Source organism: Rhinoderma darwinii, chromosome 4 (assembly GCF_050947455.1).
Source record: "Rhinoderma darwinii isolate aRhiDar2 chromosome 4, aRhiDar2.hap1, whole genome shotgun sequence".
NCBI classification, from domain to species: domain Eukaryota; kingdom Metazoa; phylum Chordata; class Amphibia; order Anura; family Rhinodermatidae; genus Rhinoderma; species Rhinoderma darwinii.
Genome location: NC_134690.1, coordinates 151,828,618 through 151,845,221, shown reverse-complemented (window position 1 = coordinate 151,845,221; position 16,604 = coordinate 151,828,618). Strand labels below are relative to the sequence as shown.

Sequence of the window (16,604 nt, the reverse complement as noted above, 5' to 3'; positions counted from 1 at the left end):
GGGGGTCTATGGGTCCGTCCAAAAAACGGACGGCACACAGAAGGCATCCGTGTGCCATCCGTTTTTCACGGATCTGTTTCTAAGCAACGGCAGGGCGTGCCAAAGTTCCCTGCATTCAGCACACAAGATGGATTTTAGTGGACTGTTTAAAACGGAAGACAAATGGAAGCACAACATCCGAACAACAGAATGGACGCGGAGTGACAACGGAAACCACACGAACGTCACAACGGACACACGGATCAGTTTTAAACGGACGTGAAAACGGTGAAGGATGTGAGCATGAGGCCTTCCCTCTGCCAAGCTAAATAAAAGACCAGGACATCCTATGGTCATAAAGAATGAAGATTCCCATTCAATGAAGTTCAACACAAAGGTTCATTAAACATTGCACGACTTTCCATTATAAAATGAATATACAATATATATCCCCAGCCCCATCTATCCAGAAATCCTCATTTACAAGCCGCTACGGTATATAAATCACCAAAAGACTTTATTTTCTTCATTTGTCTTTTGTACAATTGCACATTTTAGAGGTTAATTGCAGCAAATTCTAACTTTTGCATCATGGCCAAGTCGCTACATTGCCGCTAGAGGGCGCCAGAGTCATGAAACCACAGCACTGTATGTCGATATCAGTAGTGTAGTGGACGGCCGACAACTCCAGTCACATGACTGGCATTATGTGCCCTGTTCTCCTGGCAGTAGGGTCACTCCGTCACTTGCCGTCTTGCCTCTTCATTTGCCCCTTTATTTCCTCCATTCCAGTTTTGAGCTCTTTCACAAATGTTTCTCTGATTCTCCCCATTTTACGCCCCATCTCCCCCAGATCCCGTGGAGTCTCAGACACCTCTCGTTTCAGCTGCTGGATTGCGTCAGAGCGAAGCATGCGCTGTGCTGCGTCTTTGCTAGTCAACTGCGCTTTGGTGACAGCGAATGCCGTAATCTGCGCGGCTCTGCGAATGGGCCGGGACTCGGAGAGTTTCTCGATCAGCTGAGGGTTGTTGAGTAAACTGAACAGCAGCCTCCTGAGCACCATTTCCTCTGGCCGAGTAGACGTCTGATCTGATACAGAGACAGAGCTAGTTACACCCTGATAAGTGTACAGTCCAGTGGCCGCAATATGTGCACCATACTTACCTCTGTCCTTGTCAACTCGCGCACACGCAACCGGCCGCTTGCCCGCATCCAAGATGGCGAAGGCTGCTTCCGCCTTGTACTCGGAAATGCTTCTTTACGACGTCTTTTGGGATTGGCTTTTGACTGTCGTTAAACTAGCGTCGCTTAGCGGCTGCAGTGCTTCAGTCGGCTCTCGGTGGAAGGCGTTGGGTGCAGAAATGCTGAGTGTATTGAAGAGCGACAAGTACGTGGAGCTGAGCAGGTACCGGGACCAGTTCTTTAAGGTAATTACCGGCTGGATGCGGCGAAGATGTAACTGGACCTGCCTTGTGCTGCTGGTAATGGAGGTTATCCTTCTAGCGCTGCGTCTGATCTTCATTTGGTGTGTAGTAAATACAATCTATTGTCCCCTGTTATCAGACGTTACTGAGGAAGGAAGATTGTAATGTGCAATGGGTTTACTGAGGGGAAGTTTGGAATACCCCCCCCCCCCCCCCCATTGGACCTTTTATAGTTGTATACTTTGCCACTCTGGTATATTTTCCAGTCCCAGTGTGACGTAGACACCACAAGTTCCCGTTTAAAGGGAAGGGGTCATGCATTTATTTTTTTTATCATATTGCTTTTAGTATGATATGAAATTTGTATTTATTTGTGTTGTACTTTTTTTACTACTTTCTTTTACTTCTCTATGGGGGCTGCCATTTTTTTTTCATCTCTGTATGTGTTGATTAACGACACATACAGAGATGGAATACAGCACATACAACCCCATAGAGAATGCGAACAGGAGCCGTTCCATTCACTATAGCGTACGCCTTCTGTGTGGGAACGTCGCATGTGCCGCTCCCACACAGACCAAAATGAAGCTCGTTCGAAGAGAGACATCCGGCGCCATTTTCATGTGGACCGGAAGCCACGGCCGGACAGTAAGCTGGCGGCTTCCGGCCATATGTTCAAAGAAGCCAAGGCACAAGGAAGAGGAGCGCAGGCGGCAGGTAATTTATGTTCGTGTATGTGATGTGTGCATTATGTTCGTGTGATACGGTCTGCTGAGCACTGTATCGAATACTCCTACACTGTGCAGTCGCTCAGAAAATGGCGGCACACAGTGTAGGAGGTTTGAAGATTCAAACCCCTCCTTCTCCTGGCACTAGCCTGAATAAGGGAGGGGAGATTGTGTGGGGACACTAGAGCGAGTGTGTCTATCCCAAATTTGCAGCATAAATCAATGAGGTTGCTTTACCACAGTGACCATGCTGCAATTTTGGGAACTGCTCCCTCTAGTGGCCAGCACATGGAAATGTTATAAATTAGAATCTAATTTATAATATTTCCTGACTTGTGAAAAAATTAAAACTGTGTAATCACTCAAATAATAATTGTTTAACTAAAAAAAATAAAAATTTCTAGCGACACATTCCCTTTAAATGCATTAGAGACTTGGCATGTGGGCATCTGCGTCCTGCATACGTTGCCTGGATGAGGGAAGGTCGCTGGTGAAGGCTGATCTGCTGTTTTGGAAGAGAGATAGATATATATATATATATATATATCTTCTTGCACTCCTCCCATTCTGCCCTGTGTGATTTTAATCAGTTCAATGCTGGATCCTACCATCCCCAGGTATATATGTAGGCTTAGTCCCAGTTCTGGGTGTATGTGCAGCGTAGGTCCCCACCTTACAGAGGTCGCCTTGTCGTGGCAGGTGGGCTAACACTTTTTGATCAAAATGTGCACTAAGAACCTCCATATTTGTAAGTAGATTTAGCTTTAGTGCATATTTATTTATATTTAGTGGTTTAGGTGGCATTAGTGTTGCAGGGTGCTGTCGCCATTTTTTGTCTGCTGTATTTTTGCAGTCACTGGTGTTCTTGCACCTGCATACATTTTGTATCATTTAGTTGGAATGTGCTGTTCAACTTTTTGTTGTGTTTATTTATATATGTATATATATATATATATATATATATATATATATAAATCTTGCAGCACTCCAAAATGTGAAAAATAAGTGGTTTATTCAGCCAACAAACAGCAATTGCTATATATATATATATATATATATATATATATATATAACATCCTTTGCCTCTGTTGGGCTCATCGTGAGGTTGGTGCAGGTGGAATTTCACTGACCGCGCAATGATGGTGGCAGGAAAGAACAAGCCGAGCACATTCATCTCATCTGTGATCAATTCCCCACAACTGAATTTTCACTTTATTTTCCAGGGAAACAGAAATGATCAAGAGAAGACCCTGAAACAGAGTTGCACTTTGTATGTTGGAAATCTTTCATTTTACACCACGGAAGAGCAGATCTATGAATTATTCAGTAAAAGCGGTGATGTAAAGAAAATCATTATGGGCCTTGATAAGGTTAAGAAGACGGCATGTGGCTTCTGCTTTGTAGAGTATCCTTTATGGAAAACAAAAAAAATGTAACGGACGTCCATTGTGGTATAAGGGGTTCACCACCGAGGTAGTTTGACCTGTTTAGAAGTCCAGAACTCCCCACCGCTCCTTACAACACGCTGATCCCTGGACATCGGAGAGCAGGCTGATTGTGCCTGGTTATGCTTCATCCATCTGAAAGGGAGTTATGAAAAGTTCTTGGAGATGTAGTACAGTACCTGTAAAAATTAGACTTCCCATAATGGCCTTTAGATGGGTATTGTCCAAGCCAGCAAGGTTTAGTGACTGTTCTGCTTCGGGCAGAAGTCCTGAGTAAGGCCCCATACACCTGATCATATTTTCATTCATCCGTAAATACGGAGCCGTAGTCATCCGCAACTTATTCACATATACGAAACGGTATCCGCAAATGCAGTGCATTCGTATTACCGGATCTGCAAAAAGAAAACCACATATGATGTGCAATGTCTGCAAACCTGGCGTCGCCTAGTAACTCTTCCGTATTTACAGATGTGCACCCATAAATACGGAAGCGCCTATAGATTTCTATGGGGAGTCCATGGCGTAATTACGGACAAGAATAGGACATGTTCTATATTTTACAGATCCTTTCTACAGAGTGGTATCCGTAGCCCATAGAAATGAATGGGTCCGTAATTACGGATGAAAAATCTGCTCGTGTGCATGGGGCCTAACTTTTTTTTTTTTTTTTTTTGTCTGGCTGACAAACTCCCAGAGCTAGCTAAATATTTGTAGACGGCTAACTCACACCTAGTGTTTAAAGAGGCTCTGTCACCAGATTTTCAAACCCCTATCTCGTATTGCATGTGATCGGCGCTGCAATGTAGATTACAGTAACGTGTTTTTGTTTTTTTTCAAAAACGAGCATTTTTGGCCAAGTTATGAGCATTTTTATATTTATGCAAATGAGCCTTTCTTAATTACAACTGGGCATGTTTAAAGTTAAGTCCAAGTGGGCGTGTATTGTGTGTATGTAACATCTGGGCGTTTTTACTTGTTTGACTATCTGGGCGTTGTGAATGGAAGTGTATGATGCTGACGAATCGCCAGCTGTCGCCTGGTGCCGATGTGTCCTCGCTCGTCCGACACGATGCAGGACCTGGGGTAGGAAGTGACGTCACAGCGTGATCTCGCGATGACACGCTGTGTGTCTGCACTGCCAGAAGCTGGGTGTTGACGAAGAGAAGTGGATGATGCTGATTCATCAGCATCATACACTTCCATTCACAACGCCCAGCTAGTAAAACAAGTAAAAACGCCCAGATGTACACACACACAATACACGCCCACTTGGACATAACTTTAAACACGCCCAGTTGGACTTAAGAAAGGCTCATTTGCATAAATATAAAAATGCTCATAACTTGGCCAAAAATGCTCGTTTTTGAAAAAAAACAAAAACACGTTACTGTAATCTACATTGCAGCGCCGATCTGCTGCAATACGAGATAGGGGTTTGAAAATCTGGTGACAGAGCCTCTTTAAGCAGCAAATATATATTGTGAACACCGTTGACTGATTCCGCAAAGACTTTGAAGCCTTTACTCTGTACTCAGATACTACACCCGAGCAGACACTGAGCATGCTATGCGATTCATTAATACCACTCGATTAGATGATAGAATTATCAGAACAGACTGGGATGCAGGATTTATAGAAGGCAGACAGTATGGACGTGGGAAATCGGGTGGTCAGGTAAGATTACGATTTCTTTAAAGGAGTTTTACAGCCTCTAAGGGCCTGTTCGCATCAACGGAAAGGCAAACGTAAACCATCGCTTACATTCGCATTACCATTGATTTCAATGGTAATGCTTCCGTTGCTAATGGTTTCCGTTTCTCTGTTCTGTAGAGGTTTCAATTTTTTGGGCAAACAGTAGCGCAGTCAACTGCGCTATTAATTCTGTAAAAAAAAAAATGGAAAGCATTAGCAAGGGAAGCATTCGCGTTGAAATCCGTGGTAATGTTAATGGAAAGCTATGGTTTGCCTTTCCGTTGATTGGTTCCCCTGATGGAAAGGTCTGACGGAACCCATCAACAGGACCTAAACGCTGAATGCACCCTAACGATTAGATTGTACTGGACAAAAAAAAAAACGGGAAAAACTTTCCCATTTACTTGCAATACAATTTCTCCTCTGATCCTTGGCTGTCAGTGTTTTCGCTTACCCGCTGCTCTGTTTACTTTCGAGTGTTGTGTCTAAGGATGTTACATGGCTGCACCCTTGCCACCGTGAGGTTTTGTCTGTTGTGAAATCATGTGATAGTTGGTTCCTTCATTATACCACCAAGTAAACAAGAACCAGTAGGGGGTATACAAGAACCAGTAGGGGGTATACAAGAACCAGTAGGGGGTATACAAGAACCAGTAGGGGGTAAACAAGGCCTGAGTGCCCATATAAATAACTTCTTAGAAATCAGAAACCACCTTTTATCCAAATGCAGTTGTATGCGGCAATGTCATAGATAAGATATATTGGTTTTGTAACTTACTAAAAAACATATTTTTCCCTCTTAGGTTAGAGATGAATACCGCCAAGAGTATGATGCAGGAAGAGGTGGTTATGGTAAAGTCGTGCAGATATTCTGAAGACTTAGACAACGTTGGATCTAGAACTGGCTATTTCTGAGAATGTTTTAAGTTGACCTTTGTTATGTAAAGTAAACTATAAAAAGGTTACGATAAATCTGTTAATAAGTTTTTTGTTTTTCTCCTTTATGGGTCGTATATTACTACTCCATTTTTTTGAATAAACTGTTCAACTGTTTTACACCTGACTGGATTATCTCTTTATTTCACCACTAAAAAAAAGAAAAATTCTATTCCAAGTGGTCCAGGTGAATATCCAGTTAGTACCCAATCCAATATTTTAGGATTAATCCCTTTTGTCAACCTGATCAGTGTTAAGGTGCGTTTAGTAGTACTAAAGTGCATTGCGACCAGTTAGTGTCTACGAATTTAAAGAAATTAGGCAACTTTTTATGAGGAAAATAGTGCGAAGTGGTTTCTGAGAGTGGCATACATGATGGGTTTCAAAACGCTACATTGGCAGCACCCACAAAAGAATCTTGCAACACTTTATGATAAACATGATTTTGGGAGGTAACCGGTGTATTTACATCCATTGGTAGGTCAGCAATGTGAATGTTTCTGTCCACCTATATAAATTTCTTTGTATTCTCAATGCAGGTGGGTGGTGGGAAAATATTTAAATTGTGTGAAATTAAAAGTAGAGAAGATTTTCAGTGCAACTATGAAGTTTTATGATGTTACATTGAAAAAGTCATTTAGTAAGAATCCAATATTTATGGACCCTTCACACCCCTCCCAGCATAAATGGCCATTTTCATTTGCGTCAGAAAAATGGGGTAGGACAGACATGGCACTCACAGCCAAAGGCATAAAAGATGAGAAACTGCAACACAACTTTAAACATTTTATATTTATTTTTTTAGTTTAAAATGATCTACCACATTTTACTAATTTCTCAGTACCACGACCACTTTCCATTTACCCTGTTAGGCTGGGGCTCCACATCGCACAAGATCGATTAGCTGTGATTGTACAGGTCCTTCTCAATGAATGAGAATATCCTCAAATTTAATTTTATTTCATATATTCTATAGATTCATTACACACAGAGTGATCTCTTGCCATCATTTTTTTCTTCTAATGTTGATGATTATGGTAAGTTAATGAAAACCCCAAATTTAGTCTCTGAGAAAATTAGAATATTATATAAGCCCAATTTCAAAAATGTTTTTTAGTACGAAATGTAGGCCTACTAAAAAGTATGTACATTATATGCCCTCAGTAACTGGTCGGGGCTCCTTTTGCATGAATTACTGCATCAATGCGGCGTGGCATGGAGGCGATCAGCCTGTGGCACTGCTGAGGTGTTATGGAGCCCAGGTTGCTTTGATAGCGGCCTTCAGCTCGTCTGCATTGTTGGTCTGGTGTCTCGTCTTCCTCTTGACAATACCCCATAGTTTGCTGGCCAATCAAGCGCAGTGATACTGTGGTTATTAAACCAGGTATTGGTACTTTTCCATCTACACCTCCATGACCACGCCACCAGGAGGGATTCCCTGCCTCCGTAGGGATAGGAAACAGGAAGCCGTTTAAATTCCCCCTCCTCCTTGCCCTCTCCAGTTGTTTCCTGTCCTTTGGGACATGGGAACCAGGACCTGTGCGGAGCTCTGTGGGATCAGGTGCTTTTTCATCAGGCCCCCTTTACTTTTCCCTGGACGAACAAGTGGTGTCTCGGCAGGGAGGATCAGGGCAGGGAGCTTGGCTCAGAGCGGCAGATGCCTCCTCTCCAGCTCCTCTGCATAAGTGCTGCAGTGCGGGCTTCCGGACTTATTCCCTACAGGTAATGGGGGTCAGCGCTAACCTGGTAGCACTAGACTCAGGGATTTCCCTTGGGCAAGGAAATCCCTTACTGCATGGAGCCAGCGTCTCTAGTATCTGGAAGTGCTTAGCGCGGCTGAACGAGCTTCTTAAAGGTACAGTGTTGACATTTTAAAGATTTTTGGTGCCAAAATTTATTTTACCCCTTCCCTCTTTAGCCACTTTTGACCTTCCTGACAGAGCCTCATTTTTCAAATCTGACATATTTCACTTTATGTGGCAATAACTTCGGTATGCTTTTACCTATCCAAGCGATTCTGAGTGTTTGTTTTCTCGTGACACATTGGATTTTGTTACTAGCAAAATTTGCTCTATACGTTCAGTATTTAATTGTGAAAAACACCAAAATTTAGCGAAAAATTTGCATTTTTATAAATTTAAATGTATCTGCTTTTAAGATGGGCAGTTATACCACACAAAATAGTCGCTAATTAACATCACCCATATGTCTACTTTAGATTGGCATAGTTTTTTTTAACATCCTTTTTATTTTTTTAGGACGTTACAAGGCTTAGAACTAGGCCTAGAAAATGTCAAAAGGTTATTTTTACAGGGGCCAGTTCAGTTGTGAAGTGGCTTTGAGGGCCTTCTATATTTGAAACCCCCGAAAAGTCACCCCATTTTAAAATCACCCCTCAAAGTATTCAAAACAGCATTTAGAAAGTTTCTTAACCCTTCAGACGTTTCACAGGAATTGAAGGGAATGTGTAATGCATTTTTTTTTTTTTATCATATTGCTTTTAGTATGATATTAAAATATATATATTTTTTTTATTTGTGTTCTAGTGTTGTACTTTTTTTTTTCTTACTTTTACTTCTCTATGTGGGCTGCCATTTTTTTTTTTTCATCTCTGTATGTGTTGATTAACGACACATACAGAGATGGAATACGGCACATACATCCCCATAGAGAATGCGAACGGGAGCCGTTCCATTCACTGCAGCGTACTCCGTCTGTGTGGGAACGGCGCATGTGCCGCTCCCACACAGACCAAAACGAAGCTCGTTAGCAGAGTGAAATCCGGCGCCATTTTCATGTGGACCGGAAGCCGCGGCCAGACAGTAAGATGACTACTTCCGGCCGCATCTTCCAGCCATATGTTCAAGGAAGCGAAGGCGCAAGGCATAGAAGCGGAGGCGGCAGGAGCAGGTAATTTATGTTCGTGTATGTGATGTGTGTATTATATTTGTGTTAGTTCGTGTTACACTGTCTGCTTAGCACTGTATCTAATCCTCCTACACTGTGCATTCGCTCAGAAATTGGCGGCACACAGTGTAGGAGGTTTGAAGATTCAACCCCCTCCCCCTGGCACTAGCCAGAATAAGGGAGGAGGGATTGTGTCTACCCAAAATTTGCAGCATAAATCAATGAGGTTGCTTTACCACATTGACCATGCTGCAATTTTGGGAACTGCTCCCTCTAGTGACCAGCACATCGAAATGTTATAAATTATAATCTAATTTATAATATTTCCTGACTTGCGAAAAAATTAAAACTATGTAATCACTTAAATAATAATTGTTTAACTAAAAAAAAAAAAAAATTCTAGCGACACATTCCCTTTAAACCAAAGTAGAGGAGACATTTACAAATTTCATTTTTTGTTGTTGCAGAAATTCATTTTTTAGTCCATTTTATTTTTGTAACACAAAGTTTTACCAGAAAAACGCAACTCAATATTTATTGCCCAGCTTGTGCAGTTTTAGGAAATATAACACATGTGGCCCTAGTGTGCTTATAGACTGAAGCACAAGTCTCAGAAGCAAAGGAGCACCTCGAGGATTTTGGGCCTCCTTTTTATTAGACTATATTTTCGGCACCATGTTGGGTTTGAAGAGCTCTTGAGGTGCCAAAACAGTGGAAATCCCCCCAAAGTGACCCCATTTGGGAAACTACACCCCTTGAGGAAATTATCTAGGGGTAAGGTTAAAATTTTGACCCTGCAGGTTTTTTGCAGAAATTATTGGAAGTAGGCCGTGAAAATGAAAATCTACACTCTTTCAAAGAAAATGCGGAAATGAGAAAAAATTAGCTAAACCTGCAAGGACTAAAGGAGAAAAAGCACCACAACATTTGTAAAGTAATTTCTCCCGAGTAAAACAATACTCCACATGGGGTAATAAACGGCTGTTTGGACACACGGCAGGGCTTATAATGGAAAGAGCGCCATTTGGCGCTCAAATTTAGCGGGAATGGTTTGCGGAGGCCATGTTACATATAGTTACATAGTTACATAGTTTGTACGGTTGAAAAAAGACACATGTCCATCAAGTTCAACCAAGGGATGGGAAAGGGGAAGTGGGATGGGAAAGGGGAAGTAAAAAATTTCTACACATAGCAGTTAATATTTTTTTGTTCTAGGAAATTATCTAAGCCTTTTTTAAAGCCATCTACTGTCCCTGCTGCGACCAGCTCCTGCGGTAGGCTATTCCATAGATTCACAGTTCTCACAGTAAAGAAGGCTTGTCGCCTCTGCAGGTTGAACCTTTTTTTCTCCAGACGGAGGGAGTGCCCCCTTGTTTTTTGAGGGGGTTTTACATGGAACAGGATTTCACCATATTTTTTGTATGCGCCATTCATATATTTATATAAGTTAATCATGTCCCCCCTTAGTCGTTTTTTCTCAAGGCTAAATAGGTTTAGTTCTTTTAATCTTTCCTCATAACTTAGATTCTCCATGCCCCTTATTAGCTTCGTTGCTCTTCTTTGTATTTTTTCCAACTCCAGGGCATCCTTTCTATGAACTGGAGCCTGGAACTGAACTGCATATTCTAGATGAGGCCTCACTAATGCTTTGTAAAGTGGTAATATTACATCCCTGTCCCGCGAGTCCATGCCTCTTTTGATACACGACAATATTTTGCTGGCCTTTGAAGCAGCTGATTGACACTGCATGCTGAAATTTAGTTTATGATTTACAAGTACACCCAGATCCTTCTCAACAATTGACTCCCCCAGTGTAGCTCCCCCTAGGACATATGATGCTTGCAGGTTTTTCGTACCCAGATGCATAACTTTACATTTATCTACATTAAACTTCATCTGCCAAGTGGACGCCCAAACACTTAGTTTGTTTAAATCTGCCTGCAATTCACAAACATCTTCCATAGTCTGAACTATATTGCATAGCTTGGTGTCATCTGCAAAAATAGAAATAGTGCTATTAATCCCATCCTCTATATCATTAATAAATAAGTTGGCATTTGCAAATCACCTGAGGGGACAAAACAGTGAAAACACCCAAAAAGTGACTCCTTTTAGGAAACTACACCCCTTGAGGAATTCATCTAGGGGTGTAGTGAGCATTTTGACCCCACAGGTGTTTCATAGAATTTATTAGAATTGGGCAGTGAAAATAAAAACAATCCTTTTTCTTCAATAAGATGTAGCTTTAGCTAAAAAAATAATAATTTCCTCAACAAATAAAGGAAAAAAAGAACCCCAACATTTGTAGAGCAACTTCTCTGGAGTACGGCAATACCTCATATGTGGTCATAAACTGCTGTTTGGCCACATGGCAAGGATCAGAAGAGAAGGAACGCTATTTGGCTTTTGGAGCACAGATTTTGTTGGATTGGTTTATTAACACTATGTTGCTTTTGCAAAGCCCCTAAGGTACCAGTACAGTGGAAACTACCCAAAAGGGACTCCATTTGGCATACAACACCCCTTGAGGAATTAATCTAGGGGTGTAGTGAGCATTTTGAACCCACAGGTGTTTCATAGATTTTATTTGAATTGGGCAGTGAAAATAAAAATGTAATTATTTTTTTCCAATAAGATGTAGCCTTCGCGCAACATTTTTCATTTTCTCAAAAAATAAAGGAGAAAAAGAACCCCAACATTTGTAAAGCAATCTCTCCCGAGTACGGCAATACCCAGTATGTGGTCATAAACTAATTTTTTGGCACTCGGCAGGGCTCAGAAGGGAAAGAGCGCCATTTGCAGATTTTGCTGGATTGGTTTCTGGACGCTATGTCGCATTTGCAAAACCCCTGTGGGACCAAAACAGTGGAAACCCCCCAAAAGTGACCCCATTTTGGAAACTACTGCCCTATAGGTATTCACCTAGGGGTGTAGTGAGCATGTTAAGGAAAGACCATATGTGCAAAAAGCACACAAATAACCCAGCTTTCCCAGCTATCAATAAATGTGTGAGAATAAAATTTTACTTTTATTAAGTCTAACTAAAAGCACAATAATGGAACATACAACATGTAATTAAAAAATAGCCAAGGCAGACTAGCAAGAAAATCGTATAGGGAGGAACGTGATGAGTGAAAACGAGTGCAACTAACTAACAGGTATAATAGACCAGCGGCAGTCGTACGGTCTACCGCTTACAGTAAGTAACAGTTAAATTGCTGGCCTAACATAAACATAGTGAGCATGTTAACCCCGGCAGGTGTTTTACATAAATTAGTGGGCACTCGATATTGCAGAGTGAAAATTGGATTTTTCCATAGATATATGTGGTGCCCAGCTTGTGCTACCATAACAAGACAGCTCTCTAATTATTATGCTGTGTTTCCCGGTTTTAGAATCACCCTACATGGCGCATTAATCTTTTGCCTGGACATTCGACAGGGCTCAGGAGTGAAAGAGTACCATGTGAAATTGAGGCCTAATTTGGCAAAATATAACGTATTGGTTCACAATTGCCCAGTGACCCCATTTTAGAATCTATACCCTCAAGGCATTTATTAAGGGGTGTAGTGAGCATTTTCACCCCACAGGTCTTTTCCATAAATAAATGCGCTGTGGATGGTGCAAAGTAAAAATTTAAATTTTTCCTTAGATATGCCAATTCAGTGGCAAATATGTCGTGCCCAGCTTATGCCACTGGAGAGACACACCCCAAAAATTGTTAAAAGAGTTCTCCCGGGTATGGCGTTGCTATATATATGGAAGTAAACTGCTGTTTGGGCACGCTGTAGGGCTCAGATGGGTGGGAGCCCCATTTGGCTTTTGAAGCGTAGATTTTGCTTGGTAGTAGTTTTGTTTGAGTATTATTGGTGTTTCCGTTTATAATGTGGGGGCATATGTAAGCTGGGCAGAGTACATAAGGGGCATAGTCAGGTGGTATAATAATGGGGTAAACAAAAGAATCCATAGATGTGTGTTACGCTGTGAAGCAATCCTTTCTGCACAGGCTGGTGTCGCACTGATAAATGGTGTCTTTACTTATCCCGCTTTTGGTCCGCACTCCACACCTTTGCAGTTTGGGGAATTTTGCTGGGAAGTGTTGTCCTGGTATAATACGTGCGCTCTCGCTTCCAGCAGATATGTTTGGACCCGCCCCCTTCCTGGTTCCCTAATTTTAGGGCCCCGATAAATCGCCTCTTGAAACAGATGAAATGTTCCCCTCTGATCTGCACAACTACATATTTTTCATTCCTGACTTATTGGAGCCTTAACTAAGTTTATTTTTTCATAGACGTAGTGGTATGAGGGCTGTTTTTTTGTGGGCCGAGCTGTAGTTTTTATTGGTACCATTTCGGGGTAGATGCGATTTTTTTTTTTTTTTTGGATCACTTTTTATCCTATTTTTTGAGAGGCAAGGTTTTTTTTAGTTTTTTTTATACAGCGTTCACCACGCGTTATAAATTACATGTTGACTTTACTCTGCGGGTCAGTACGATTCCGGCGATACCAAATTTATAGCACTTTTTCATGTTTTACAACTTTTTGCACAATAAAATTACTATTACTATTTTTTCTGTCACCTTGTTGTGAGAACCATAACTCTTTAATTTTTTCGTTGACGGCGCTGTATGGGGACTTGTTTTTTGCGAAAAGAGCTATAGTTTTTATAGGTACCATTTTTGGATACATGCGACTTTTCGATAACTTTTTATTTCAATTTAGGGCAAAGTGACCAAAACAGAAATTCTGGCATTGTTTTTTTAAGGTTTTTTTTTTTACGCCATTTACCGTGTGGAATAAATAACATAATATTTTTTATAGTTTAGGCCGTTACGGTCGCGGCGATGCCAAATATGTGTGGTTTATTTTATTTCTTTCAATAATCAATTTTTTATTTAATTTATTTATTTTTTTACAACTTTTTTTTTTTTACACTTTTTTTCTTTAGTCCCACTAAGGGACTTCAAGTTCCAACTGTCAGATTTTTTAGTGCAATGTATTAGATCTGTCTGTCATTCACTGACAGCAAGCCAATTAGGCTTCGCGTCCGGGCGGGGCCTAATCGGCTTCTGTAATGGCAGACAGGAGGCCATAATTAGATCTCCTGTTGCCATAATAGCAGTCGGCAGTCGTGCGATTGCAGGTCACAGCTGCCGATTTAACAACCACATCCGATCGCTGCATCTGAGGGGTTAATGGCAGGGATCGGAGCTAGCTCCGGTTCCTGCCGTTACAGGTGGATGTCAGCTGTAACATACAGCTAACATCCACCGCTGATGACCGCCGGCTCATATTGCCGGCAGCTACGGAAGCATTTCGGGCTCCGCCTCCGGGCGGTTGCTGAAAGTTTTCCGTGCTAGGCACACCGGGAGGCCAGCATTAGGCCTCCGGTTGCCATTGCAGCCACCGACACCCCGGCGATTTCATTGCTGGGTGTCGATGAGGTGCAAACCCTTTAAATGCAGCGATCGCTTTTGACGGCTGCATTTAAGGGGTTAATAGCGGGGATCGAAGTTAACTTCGGTCCCCACCATTACAGCAGGATGTCAGCTGTATCTTACAGCTGACATCCGGGGATGATGGCACCGACTCAGCTTCTGAGCCGGTGCCATGCATTTGTCGTAAGTATATGACATTTTGCGGGAAGCACTGGCTTTGCATGACGTATACTTACGACAAATGTCGGGAAGGGGTTAAAAACCAGTACTGCTGGTTTGATCTTGGTAGTAGTTGTGAGTAATTTCAGGGCTGCTACTCGCTGAATTCATTGAGTTCAGCTGAGATGTCCCATGCAGAGTCTGCTGACCCATCCAGAGCCCCTAGCCCTGTAAGAATGTGGTTATATTTTTATATAACCCCTCCCTCTGTAAAGCCCCAAAATATTTGACTGGAAAGATTATATATGTTTATTTTTCAGGGAGTTTAAGAGGGAATTCAAAATATCCGACCTATTAAGAAATGTGGAATTGCAAAAAATCACTTCCTACCACGCATAAGAGCCTTATGCCAAAGATGTTTGGAGAAGGTTGTGAGTGAGGAATCCCCATCCCTTCTACAGAACATAAGACGTAGGGTATGTTCACACGGCGGGGGTCCGTAACGGCTGAAATTACGGGGATGTTTCAGCCTGAAAACATCCCCGTAAATTCAGCCGTACCGGCATGTGCAGGCGCTTGAACGCCGCGTCAATTACGGCCGTAATTAGCGCTGCTATTCATTGGAGTCAATGAATAGCGGCTCCAATTACGGCCAAAGAAGTGACAGGTCACTTCTTTGACACGGGCGTCTATTTACGCGCCGTCATTTGACAGCGGCGCGTAAATATACGCCTCGTGTGAACAGACAAACGTCTGCCCATTGCTTTCAATGGGCAGATGTTTGTCAGCGCTATTGAGGCGCTATTTTCAGACGTAATTCGGGGCAAAAACGCCCGAATTACGTCCGTAAATAGGCCGTGTGAACATACCCTATGATACGGGAAGAGGTGGATACAGCGGTGTCTCAGAGTTGCCCAGAGTCTCCTATGCCTTCCACTTCTAGATCTATCCCACAGGAGATATCAGACTCTGATATCCATCAGGAAGAGGGGGAATTAGACTTTGACGATTTGTCAGGACACAGATTAGCTTCTCAAAGCAATCAGGGCCACGATGAAGATAGAGGATATCAAGGAGCCCAGGTCTGTACAGGATCAAATGTTTGAGGGACTGGACTCTAAGAGGAGACGAGTTTTTCCAGTCCACAAGAATATTAAGAAATTGATTAAAAAAGACTGGGTGGACCCTGAGAACAGGCTATTTATTCCCAGAAACTTCAAGCATAAATACCCATTTGTGGATGAAGATTCAAAGACATGGGATAAAACCCCGAAGATTGATGCCCCGGTGGCGAGAATTTCAAAGCGCACTTCCCTACCATTTGAGGACATGGGATTATTAAAGGACCCTATGGATAAAAAGGCAGACGGTATCTAGACGAACATGGGAGGCCAGTACAGCAGCCCTTACACCAAGTATTGCTGCGACATGTACAGCAAGATCTTTAAAGATTCGGATGGAACAACTAGAAGATTATCTAAGATCCAAAACTCCAAGAGACCAGATTTTAGCCTCCATGCCAGTACTTCAGAGGGCAGTGGATTTTATTTTTGATGAATCAGCTGATTCTGTCAGGATTAAAGGGAAGGTGTCATGAAAATTTTTTTTTTTTATATGTTATTGCTTTTAGTATGTCATTAAATTTTTTTTTATTTATTTGTGTTTTTGTGTTGTAGTTTTTTCTTTTTTCTTTCTTTTACTTCTCTATGGGGGCTGCAATTTTTTTTTCATCTCTGTGTGTCGATTAACGACACATACAGAGATGGAATACGGCACATACATCCCCATAGAGAATGCGAACGGGAGCCGTTCCATTCACTATAGCGTACGCCGTCTGTGTGGGAACGGCGCATGCGCCGCTCCCACACAGACCAAAAGGAAGGTATTCGGCTG

The 16,604-nt window shown here is 42.0% G+C and overlaps 2 protein-coding genes across 2 annotated transcripts; one reads left to right on the top strand and one right to left on the bottom strand.

Annotated features, from left to right (window-relative positions):
* Positions 1–477: 477 nt before the first annotated feature.
* Positions 478–1,241, bottom strand: NCBP2AS2 (NCBP2 antisense 2 (head to head)). Its single transcript, XM_075861710.1, has 2 exons — positions 1,144–1,241; positions 478–1,068 (listed from the first exon to the last, which is right to left on the bottom strand). The coding sequence occupies exon 2, from the start codon at positions 1,040–1,042 to the stop codon at positions 722–724; it is 321 nt and encodes a 106-aa protein (XP_075717825.1). The 5' UTR covers positions 1,043–1,068; positions 1,144–1,241; the 3' UTR covers positions 478–721.
* NCBP2 (nuclear cap binding protein subunit 2) lies at positions 921–6,327 on the top strand. Its single transcript, XM_075861709.1, has 4 exons — positions 921–1,406; positions 3,355–3,536; positions 5,115–5,253; positions 6,075–6,327. The coding sequence occupies exons 1-4, from the start codon at positions 1,197–1,199 to the stop codon at positions 6,144–6,146; spliced, it is 603 nt and encodes a 200-aa protein (XP_075717824.1). The 5' UTR covers positions 921–1,196; the 3' UTR covers positions 6,147–6,327.
* Positions 6,328–16,604: the final 10,277 nt, after the last annotated feature.